Source organism: Pimephales promelas, chromosome 23, assembly GCF_988280905.1.
Source record: "Pimephales promelas chromosome 23, fPimPro1.hap1.1, whole genome shotgun sequence".
NCBI lineage: Eukaryota > Metazoa > Chordata > Actinopteri > Cypriniformes > Leuciscidae > Pimephales > Pimephales promelas.
In genome coordinates this window covers 8,300,496-8,312,500 of record NC_142791.1, presented here as the reverse complement: position 1 = coordinate 8,312,500, position 12,005 = coordinate 8,300,496, and the positions used below count along the sequence as shown (strand labels likewise).

Below are 12,005 nucleotides of genomic sequence, written 5' to 3'. Positions count from 1 at the left end.
GATGTAATTCTTTTTCTTCACAACACTCACGAATAAACCGTGAATGATGACCAATGTACATGTAGCATAATGTCACTCAGTTGAACGGATTTTGAAAATATTTTTTTGTGAATATGTTTACATCAAACGTGAACTGGACTCTCATGCACGTGTAATACAGTTAGCGGGAAGCGAAAAGGTGAATAAAGTACGAGAACATTTCTGGGTGTATTCAATACATACACTAATACAGAATAGCAAGAGACGTGATTCCTTCTTGAAATTCATCAAGGAGGTAGCCAAGCAAGATAGATTAAAAAAGGACAAAATTCACTTAGTATTTTTTAAGAAAAGTTGTTTTAAATCAATTTTAAATTATTGAGTGAATTCAGATTGCGTGAATTAATTTTATTTCGTATATATATATATATATATATATATATATATATATATATATATATATATATTATTGAAATTTATTGGTTCTTGTTACCATTTAATTTTATGGAACAAGAGGGTAATAAGCATCACTTTCATTTACAGCCCGTGGATGTCACATTTACCCTGTAACTTCATAAAACAAGTCTATGTTTTCCCATAAAAAAAAAAAATAGTAGTAGTAGTAGTAGTAATAGTAGAATAAGTACCCCTTAGTTCTAAAATACCTAAGGCATCTTTACAAAGAAAAAGTGACACATAAACCAAATATGAAGAGGCATAAACATATTAAAAAAATAAAATAAATAAAAAAAAAAAATCACAAAATTTGTATTTACAACAGATTTTCTTATCGCTTCTCTGAAGCGACATAGATGCACTTACACAAGAATTAAACAATGAAACAATGCTTTTTTTACATTATAATTTTAAAACTACAGTTTTAACAGTGTTATAAAATAATGTAATATAGTAAAATAATTAAATAGTAAACAATGAAATAATTCATTGAATTTTAAATGAATTCCTCTAAAGTTATTTTTTTATTTCTTTGTAAAATTCATGCTAAATGCTTTATGCTAAAAAGAAATTATAAATTATTACACAGAGTAGACCACTGCATGGTAAAAAGCAGATGTTCAGCAGTACGTTTGCGTTTTAGGCAGGACAGCAGATTTCACTGTTGTGTGTGAGAGAAATATCATCGTCAAGGAGATGATTTTTGAAATATAAGATATCAATGCACAATATTAGTGATGCCATAAGCATTTACCGTATCTGAGAGAAATGTAGCAGCGTGTTGATCTGCTCTTCAAAGGAAGAATACAAACATTGAAAGACAATTGATTTCATACTGTACATCGATGACTCTAATGTTAGTGGTTTGCTTCATGATGTGAGTGCAAGACTCTTTTACTTCATTGTCCCTTGTTTACTGACATTTTTTTTTTTATTTGGCTAAAACAATATTGAGGTAGACCTACATGTTTTACACAGAAATTTGAGCATTCACAGAGCCGCTTTAGAAATGCCTCAACTTGGCTGCATGTGTAAAGATGCCTTTACAGTTTAAACAATGTGTTAATTTTCCTGGTTGTTACCCCTTTATTCCTTAAACTTTATTGATCCCTTATTCCTACATGTTTGTATTTTATAGGTACACTGTAATTACAGAAAGGTATGCTTTAAATTTGTTTTAATTTCAAGTACTTTGTGGGTTGTAATCTAAGTGTTGTAACTGTTTCATCTGTTTAGGATTTTGTTGAGAACATGACTGGTAAAGCTATAGTCTGGATTGGTCTGACTGACAGTGTTGAGGAGGGTAAATGGAAATGGGTTGATGGCACCAACATGACTTCTAGGTGAGAAAACACTGAACTGATTAATATCTAATAAATGATTCTTAAAGTCAGTATCATATCACACAGAAAGCAGCACTGAACATCTAATGCTGATCTGTATATTCAGTTTCTGGGGGTATGTAGGGCCTGGAGTGCCTGGAGTGTCTGCAGAGCCTAATGGACGTACAAGAGAGAACTGTGTCCTGACTGTGGCTGTGCCTACACGGACAGGGTGGGGTAATTTAGTAGGGTGGCTTGATGAAGCATGTACTGAAGATTATCAATGGATCTGTGAGAAGAACTTTTCACAACTCACAATGCCATCACACACCTCTTCTGATGCAAGTTAAAGAGAGAGAGAAAAAAAAAAAACTTGTGTAACAATTGATTATTATCTAAAAAAGTGTTTCTCAACCTTGTTCTTGGAGGATGCTCTCAACTGCACATTCTGAATGTACCCTAATTAAAAATATACTGTATGCTTTGTCTCATGACATATTGAGTAATCAACTGAACTCTTAACCCTTTTCTTTGATTTTTTTTTCTGATGATTCAAGATAATTTTGCTTATGCCAGTAACAGACGGTAAGGAGGCTTGCTTTTACATTTACATTACATTTACATTTATTTATTTAGCTGACACTTTTATCCAAGGAGACTTACAATTACTATATACTGTATGTCAGAGGTCGCACGCCTCTGGAGCAACTAGGGGTAAAGTGTCTTGCTCACACAGTTTTACAAATTTAACAAATCATATTGATAGAATGTTAAGTCATGAGTTAATCAATGATCTTATTTTTGTGTTTAAAACCTGATGTATTTTATTTATTTATTTTTTTTTTTATTTTTTTGCGTGAGATTCTCTGAGAAATGCTCAAGAACTCTCCCGGCTGTGATTAAAGCATTTACGGGGCATTGTCTGAAGTCTGTCTGTTTATTATTGCTGCACAGCAAGTTAGGGTTAGGAGACTCAGCTGACATCATTGAGGAGACACGCTAGAGTATAAATATTATAGGAATCTAACATTGACTGTAGACGTTTGAGGACGTCGCTTGTAGACGAGACCCAGGTAGGCTCAGGTCAGATGTGAAATAAGAAAAATCTACCATAATACATATATATATATATATATATATATATATATTGTTTATACATCTATTCAGAATGACTTAGGCCAAACGACCAAGCAATGAGCTCCAACACACATCAGATCAAGAGTCTGCAGCCTCACACTAGGAACAACAGACTGATGTTAATGCTACGCTAACGGCTAAATCTTGCTAATATTCACTTCCTAGACAAAAAAAAGAAAAAAAAAAAAAAGAAAAGGAAAAAAAAAACATTTCCTTATGATGTTTGAGGACACAGTAGAAATTTATTTAATTTGGTGTGCTTTACAACGACATCAGTCTATTAACTTACAGTATGGCTGCCTGACATGAGCATGCAAATATGCTGTGAAATAATACTGACATCTTATGTGAGATGTCTCTTAGTGATAGAAACCACTTATTAGTTTCACTTCCTCTAAAATGTTTTTAGAGCTACTTGTCAAAAGTTTCCCTTAAAGATGCACTCTTTTTAATTACTTTTGCATCCAAATATTATAGAAAAATTAAAAGCAATTTTAAAATATGTTACAAATAATTAGAAAAAGACTCATAAGTATTTTGATCATATAAATTCCTTAGGCACAAACGGTCTGACCGACATGTAAATGTTCATTTTATCAACACAGGATATGAAGAAACACAACTCTTCCTACATGTTGACTTCCGAATAGCTTACAAGTTGGAGATATTCTGAAATTCATGTTCAATTTTTTTTTATTTTGATATCATTTGTAATAAAAAAACATATAGAAAAACATATATTGTTAGTTCTGTGCAATCTCATTCTGCATCTTGACCTTTTCTTCTTTCCATATCGTTTCACTAGCCAGGTAATTTTCTTTTTTTAGAAATTACCCCAACACTGAGTCGCTCATTTTCAGCCTCTAACTCATCTACTCTTCTCCTAGTTACTTTGTATGAAGCAAAAAGTGCTTGAAGCGCGTTTGCAATTTTCCCATTTTTGTTCTTAGGCATTTTGGGGTCATTTTCAAACTTGGAGATCGCCCACTTGTACGGCTTATCAACAATATTCTCTGTTCCATCAAACATTCCCCGAAAACCGTGTTTAGCGATGTATTTAACAATAATTTCTTCCATTTTCAAAAATCTTATCTGGCTTTAGACTATCTCGTGATCTAATGGTTATTCACAAAGTCTGATTTTAGATAACTACCTTTAGTCTAATTATTCACAGCTCCAGTACTTCGGACGCAAATGAACATAATAGCCCTACTACCTGAGGCTTAACTTAACCATGGCCACTGTCTTTTGGACCTTAAATTTCACTACACAAAACAGTTAAAAAAAATAAATAAATAACACTGTCACAGTACGTCGGACAAAACCACACTACGTCAGGTTTTATGTTATTTTCTTAAAACTGTTGACATATCCACAGAACTCTGGGCTTAAACAATATTTATAAAATTTAAAACATTGCCACAGTAGGTCGGGCAAAACCACACTGCTTCGGGTTATTGTTTCAAATTTCACAGAGCCACGGTGTCAAAATCTACACTATAAAGCACAATCGTTGTGAAATAATTCTGTGACCACACTGTGTCGGGTCTTATTCAATTACTTTAGAATTTCCTCAGATTTATTACAACTTCACAATCAGTTTTAAGTTAGCTGCATACACTTTTTGAAACTTTACTTTAGAAATAATTGCTTAACAACTCCTCTTACAACACACAATAGTTGTAAAATAATTCTGTGACCACACTGCGTGGGGTCTATTCGATTACTTTATAATTTCCTCAGAATTATAAGAACTTCACCAGCAGTTTTATACACATTTGTTTCAGTTACTTTAGAAACAACTGATCTAATAAATTTCTGCTACCACACTACTTCGGGTCGATTCACTTGCTTTAGAATCTCATCAGAATTAGTTCCAGTTCCAAGTTTCAGTTACTTTAAAAACTTTATACTTAAGCACTTTGTTTCAAGCACTTTAGAAACAACAATTCCAATACAACTCTGTCACCACACTACTTCGGGCTGACTCAGTTCCACTAGAATCTTAAACAAAATCGTACAGAATAGCCTTAACAACTCCTCCTGCTAAGACTGAATAAACCAAATTCTCTTCTGTCCTTAAATTTTCCTTTTCCAGATTTTTTTTTTTTAAACGAGGGGTTTCCTGACAAAAAACAGCATAAATGAAAAAAAAAAAACATCTTTTTTCCCCACTTTTTGTTGGAAACTCCTGAAAGGGTGGCTCGCCAATGTATGAAAAAATGATGTGGACGTCGAAGATCTCAAAAATTAAGTTTATTACAGCATAGCAGTGAATAGTCAGAATGAACCCCAAACATTCAAATCTTCAACCTTTTATCCTGTTACTGTCCTCTTAATGTAAATGAAGTTGCTCTTAACAGCTGTGTTCTGTCTTTGATCTTTCAAATAAGAACGGCCAAATGTTTAAAGCGATACGGCCAAATGTTTAAGGTGATAACATCTCTTTGAAGCTCCCTAATCAAGATGGTTCTTGAATACCCACTGTCATTCCCACTCTATAGGTGATAAACATGACTATGTGATACTTTTAAGATTGTAAGGAATTGATTCTATGACAATTAAGCTCTTTTAAGTGAAGGAACATTTCAATATATCTATATTGGAGTGGAAGTTGGATCGGAGCAGACTATAATTTCTTACACCTTTAGATATATTATCCTTTCTGAATGTTGTTTTATGATACTATGATAACTAACGAGGTGCAAATAGTATCTGCTACAATTCACACTCTAAATGCAAAAAAACAAACAAAACAAAACAAGAAAAAAACAAACAAACATTTATTTGCACTGAGTGTAATTAATAACTAATGTTTGCAGTTAGTGTAAATATCACCTACTTATTTCTAAAATTAAAATTTTTCGAAGAAAAAAAATATTCAAACAATTGTATGTGGATAATCTACAAAGAAAGCATCACTTTTTAACTTCTAATGAAGTTCCTTTATGCATAAATTGATATCTTTCCACCACAAAACAACAGTTCCTCTCTGACATATAAACACAGATGAGGAACAACACAGTCCACTCCAGGAGAGAAACTAGAGTTAGTTAGTTTGTTAGTTAGGCATCTAGACGACACTGAAACTGTTTGAAAGTGTAAATGAAAATACTGAAAGGAGTACAACCTGCAAAATGCACAGAAAAGATGTACCAAGCATCGCTTATATCTACGAAAATGATGATATTATTAAAGGTAATTTTGGAAAAGAGATCACAGACTCAACGCAAGGTAAATCATCTGAATACACAGGTACTAAAATGAATAATTCACTCAGTTTTTCATGCTTTCAGTTGATGTGTGCTGTGTTAAATGGATAAATAAAGAAAATAACATCATATCTGTGGTGTTCAGGAAGTGATTCTGTGAGGAACAGAAGCTCCAGAGTCACTGCAGTGTGTTTGGTGTTGCTGTGTGTTCTTCTGCTGACTGCAGTCATACTGCTGTGTGTCAAGTTCATTCAAGAGAGACAACAGTTGACCAATGAGAGAGACCAGCTAAGAAATCATCTTCAGAGTTCTGGTAAAGTTTCTTTAATCTATGAAGTTATTTTCTATATAGAGACATTTTAAAAACATTATGGAGTTGGGTTGTGCTCACAATAACTCTCTGAACACAATCTATGAGTTTACTATCTGTTATCAGTTACGGACAGGTGAGTATAAATGGGAATAAAGAGCTAACAGCTAAACTGGTTGTTTACAGATGGATGGACTTACTATAAATCCAGTTTTTACTACATGCCGAATGAGACGAAGAGCTGGACTGAGAGCAGACGATACTGTAGAGAGAGAGGAGCAGATCTGATCATCATAAACAACAGAGAAGAACAAGTAAGAGTTGCTTTTATGATGTTTAGTAGATAAATGAGAGATGGTCAGATGAAATTGAGTTTGTTCTGTTTATGATATAAATGTTCAACTGTTTCATCTGCTCAGGATTTTGTTAAGAACATGACTGGTCAAGCTGTCTGGATTGGTCTGACTGACAGTGTTGAGGAGGGCAGATGGAAATGGGTTGATGGCACCAACATGACCTCTAGGTGAGAAAACACTGAACTGAATAATATCTAAAAAATGATTCGAGTCAGTATCATATCACACAGAAAGCAGCACTGAACATCTAATGCTGATCTGTATTTTCAGCTTCTGGGCGTTTGGAGAGCCTAATGGAGGTAGAAGAGAGAACTGTGTCCTGACTGTGGCTGTGCCTACATGGCCAGGGTGGGGTTTTTTAAATGGGTGGTGTGATTATGCATGTACTGCAGCTTATCAATGGATCTGTGAGAAGAGCATTTCACAACTCACACTGCCATAAAAACATCACACACTTTTTTTGTATTATTAAAGTCCCCGTGAACCGGAAGTTGCAAACGATTTTTCTCCAGTGCTGTGACGTATTTCCAAGTGAAACGGAATATTGGGAATATTGGGAATACAGGGTTTTACTCTAGCGCTCCTCCTCTCCATCTCTCGCTCATAGAAAACTAACGGTTTGAGGGGAGTGGTTAAGTGTTTCCCCACCCAAGCTGTGAAGCCTACGTCATCAGAAAAAGAAACCGTTCCAGACCGGAAGTAACTTTTCGGATTTTGATTAAAGATTACCAAGGTAAAACATTTTTTTAATATATATTTACTTGCACGGATTAATTGTTCACCACAAGACTAGTAATATGCGCTAACAAAGTAAATAGGTTCAATTTTGATTTCACGGGGACTTTAAACAATTTTAACTGTACAAAACTACAGTAATGATTTATTATCTAAAGCAGTGTTTCTCAGCCTTGTTCCTTGAGGACTCTCCGCTGATTTGTATAAATGACTGGATTGATGTCATAAAAGGTGAAGCCACCATCTCCCATATTGGTATTTCCTAGTATTTTAAGTCACATGCTATTGAATCAAAAGTATTTTTTTTTTTTTTTTTTATGAGAAAACATTATCCAACGAGTCCTTATTTGTGTAAGTTTTATTGTTTTAAACTACCCCTGCTAATTTAAAAGTGAACTGTCCATTACAGTGGGGAATTTCAGACCAACTGATGGACAAGACACCTCAACATTTGTAGTACAAATATCAAAATGTTTCTTCTGAAATCTAAACACAGATTTATGTTTTGTAAGGGATGCACATATCTCTTACAAAATGGCAACGCATTCTCACCCCAAGGCGTCACCTTTGACCATGCTTCAATATTTGACGTTTTAGGCGCCCTTTAGCGTCACTTAAATGACGCGATCCTACGGCGTCATCTACTGTAACTGACGCTAAAGGAAAGCGTCAGTTAGAGGGCGTGGTTAGGTTTAGGTGTGGGGTGGGGGTAGGGTTACACGCGATCCTAGGGCGTCATCTGACTGACGCTAAAGGGCGCCTAAAGCGTCAGATATTGAAGCATGGTCAAATGCTTCCCAAGGCGTCAGTTAGGTGTCGCCTTGGGGGTGAGAATGGGCTGAAAATGGATATGTGCAGATGAAAATGAGCTCAAAGCTATCTCTGTCTTGTGGAACACATTTGTTGTGCAATGTCCCTGTCAAATAAATAAACAAACAAATAAATATAACTTAGTTCACCATGTTCTTCAATATGATTATGTAATTTGTTAGCCTATATATTTGTATTTGTAGAGTAACTGTAAATGATTCAAATGTATTTTCATTAACCGCATGCTTTTCGAAGGAGTAAAGATAACAAAATGGGTTAAATGAATAATAAGAGTGTAATATATATACAGTAAAAATAACACTTAATTCAAATGCAAAATATCATGCTGGTAAAAACCTGAACAGTTTGAGCTGACCTGATTCCCAGATCTCCAAAAGTCTGAAGTTGATATTTTTCAACAAAAACACATCAGGAAAAAATATACATATGCTTCACAACTTATTCAGAGAAATGACACTGACTTTAAATGCATTTATACTGATGTATATGTGTATATATTTTTTGTAGCAAAAGAGTACACAGGTTTTGAGACATACTATCACGTCATACAATTGTAACTATAACTGCATTAGGGGCACCAACAGATCTTTCGGTTTGGATGTACCTTAACAGATTTGGTCCAACTGTTACTGACAGTTCTTTTAAGTCCACCTCTTTGACAATCAAGAAATAACTTATGTACAGAGTGTAAATGCAGCTGCTGCTAATAAAAATAAACTGATCTGCAATCTGGACCTTTGATGTACCAGCGACAATATAGATATTTAAAAGCTGCAAAAGTTCCAAACAACAACCCACTGACCAATAGAACAAGCCACAACAAGATGAATTGAAAAGACACTGAATGATTATTGATATGCATTTAAATCCTATTCAAATGAACCTAATCCACACTGTAGAGAGAGAAAAAAAAAAACTAAACAAGCGTACTTTTGTGGTGAGTTAAAGTTCCACAAAAAAAAAAAAAAAAAAACAGTTCCTTACTGCATAAATACTTATGTATAAAAAAAAAATATCAATGAATAAAAATATCTGTGGTGGTTTGGAGTTCCTTAATGCATAAATAATTGAAACATTTCCACAAAACAACAGTTCCTTTCTGCATATATTCTGGGCACACAAACACAGATGAGGAACTACACTCTGAGAAACTAGAGTTAGTTTGTTGGCATCTAGACGACACTGAAACTGAAATCATAAACCTAAAACTGTTTACAATCTAAATGGATAATATTTCATTTTAGGAATTTATCAGAACGTTTACCAGTGGAAATATTGTCTGGATTGGTCTGACTGACTGTGATGAAGAGGGACTCTGGGTGAGCAGCTTTTTTATATATTGTGTATGGAAAAGTGTAGATAATCTAAACCAAACATTTTCTAAAGTAATATCAAAAACAGTTTTTTTCATTACCTTACAACATTTAATCACTTGAGCCACATATATTATATGACACAAACACAGGCTGTTGTAATGTTAATCTGTTATTGTAGGGGTTGGGAGCCTGGGGAGCCCAACAACAATATAGATGAGGACTGTACTGCATCACTCTTTGATTGGACTGCTTATACATGTAATTACACCTTTGTATGGATTTGTGAGTAAGATTTCGAGGTTTAATAAAAAAAAAAAAAAAAAAAAAAATCAAAGCATCAAATCAATACATTCAAAGCAATGCAGTATCCAAAGTGATGTGTTGCAGTGTACAAAACAATGAGATTTTGTTTTTGCTCATTTCAACAAAATTCATTGAAAAATTAGATGATATTAAAGGTGAACTAAGCGATGATGGGTGATGTCACTTCTGCCAGACCCACGACTGGCAGATGAGCGTGGGACAACATTTCTCTCCGAAACGGTAGGAAATTATAGTAGATTGAATGGAGGATTTTAACTGTGACGAGATGATTAACATGGTAGTTTACGCACGGTGATAGGATGCACGCGACAGATCTGCCCGTTAAAGATGACCAAGTAGTATGTCCCAAAGCTCGCATACTCACACACTCAAAGACAATTATAATGTGTCTAAAATGTAGGTTCCTCAAAATTAACTCTTCTTTGAAGATGTAGATTCTTTTACAAATCTTTTATATTATGATATATTCAAGTTACAACCTGTCACTCACTCGAGATCAATACAACACCACAACAAACCAATGATCCAATCATTTCCTGATGGACAAAATGTTTTTCAAGAAGCTGTTTCACATGGATTTAGATCGCTATAGGGAAGACAAGACTATCGCAACATCTGTGTCATGCTGACTTTAAGGATATGCTGCAACATTTTAGTTTTCACACATTTCTCAAGTTTGTTTTCCACCGGTGTTCAAAATAAGACGAGTGCTGACTGCTTAAACACGGGAACAAAATCATGTTATGTTTGACGGTTAAAGAGCAAGCATGTTTGATGGTATGTATGATGATGTTATGAAGACTGAGTCTGAAGGAATGAAGATACAGTCGCACAAGTGGAGATGATGGGGGAAATGAGAGTGCTGATTGTGTGAGAGATCCTGACTTCAGGACAGAGATAAACACACAACAAACCACTTTAGTGAACAGGTGAGTACACATTTCTTTGATAAAAAAAAGCATCACAGTTCACACATTCAGCCAACTTTTCAATGGTGTTCAGGCGTTCAAGTGATTCTATGAAGATCAGAAACTCACGAGCAGCTCCAGCGTGTTTTGTGGTTCTTTGTGTTCTTCTAAAGTTACAGACATTAACTAATCATTTGTGTATGTTTTATGAATAATCATTTCCTAATTCATCCTCCTCATGAATGGGAAAAAAAAAAAAGTTTAGTCAAGTTAGGATGGTCATAATTTAACCCTTGTTCATCCTTATGGACTGTTTTGTCTTTTCTAGCTTTGTTTTTATTTATCATCACTTTGCCTGTGTTAATGCTAACTGCAACAAATTTGGCACATGGGTATATTTTTATTGGAATTCTAATATTTCAATAATCTATAATTTATTCAGCACAAGGTACACAAAATAGTTGCTCAGCAGCTTTTGGACAAAATGTCGCCATTGTAACCTATTAAAACTATTTTAAATCCCAGGGCATTTTAACTATAAAAGGATGCAACCTTTGTAATAAGGCTTTCTTTCTTAAACCATTTTTTTTTTTTTTTTTTTTACCAGATCTACTTTTTACCAGATTATGCCTTTTTTCAGGTTTGGCCTATAAAGCAAATTCTCACTTTATCACTCACTCACTCACTCACTCCTGTTTTCTGCTTCGGCATATTATACAGCCAATTGGAAAAATTATGCAGTGATAATTGTGTGGGTGTGTTGGTATAGATGCTAGAGTGTGGTTTGTAAATGTATAAAAAAAAAAAAAAAAAAAAAAAGTGTGTGTGTGTGTGCATGTGCAAATCAGCAAGTTTTTTGCTGGTATCTAAAAGGGGAAAAACTATATATATATATATATATATATATATATATATATATATATATATATGCGCACAGAGTTGAAATGCTTAAAGAGCGAGGGCATCGATTGTATTCGTTTGAAAGAAGAATGTCGTATACACCTAGGACTTCAAGGTGAGTAAATCATAGGCTAATTTTCATTTTTGGTCGAACTATTCTTTTAACTTGATAGTCAGCAAGATCACATTCACCAATAAGTGGACAGGGGTGAGATTTAC

General features: G+C 34.3%; 2 protein-coding genes across 5 annotated transcripts in view; one reads left to right on the top strand and one right to left on the bottom strand.

Moving 5' to 3' along the window:
• The window catches only part of LOC148969388 (uncharacterized), a 10,346-nt gene extending 2,623 nt beyond the window's left edge, over window positions 1–7,723 (top strand). Inside the window, exons 4-10 of the mRNA XM_089126561.1 lie at window positions 1,672–1,778; window positions 1,885–1,989; window positions 5,995–6,149; window positions 6,252–6,419; window positions 6,603–6,730; window positions 6,836–6,939; window positions 7,043–7,723. Of these exons, the coding sequence (XP_088982687.1) occupies window positions 1,672–1,778; window positions 1,885–1,989; window positions 5,995–6,149; window positions 6,252–6,419; window positions 6,603–6,730; window positions 6,836–6,939; window positions 7,043–7,214 (939 nt within the window). The 3' untranslated portion in view covers window positions 7,215–7,723. The remainder of the gene's footprint in view (window positions 1–1,671; window positions 1,779–1,884; window positions 1,990–5,994; window positions 6,150–6,251; window positions 6,420–6,602; window positions 6,731–6,835; window positions 6,940–7,042) is intronic.
• The window catches only part of cadm2a (cell adhesion molecule 2a), a 358,651-nt gene that overhangs the window by 137,752 nt on the left and 208,894 nt on the right, over window positions 1–12,005 (bottom strand). The gene's annotated exons all lie outside the window — the stretch shown is intronic.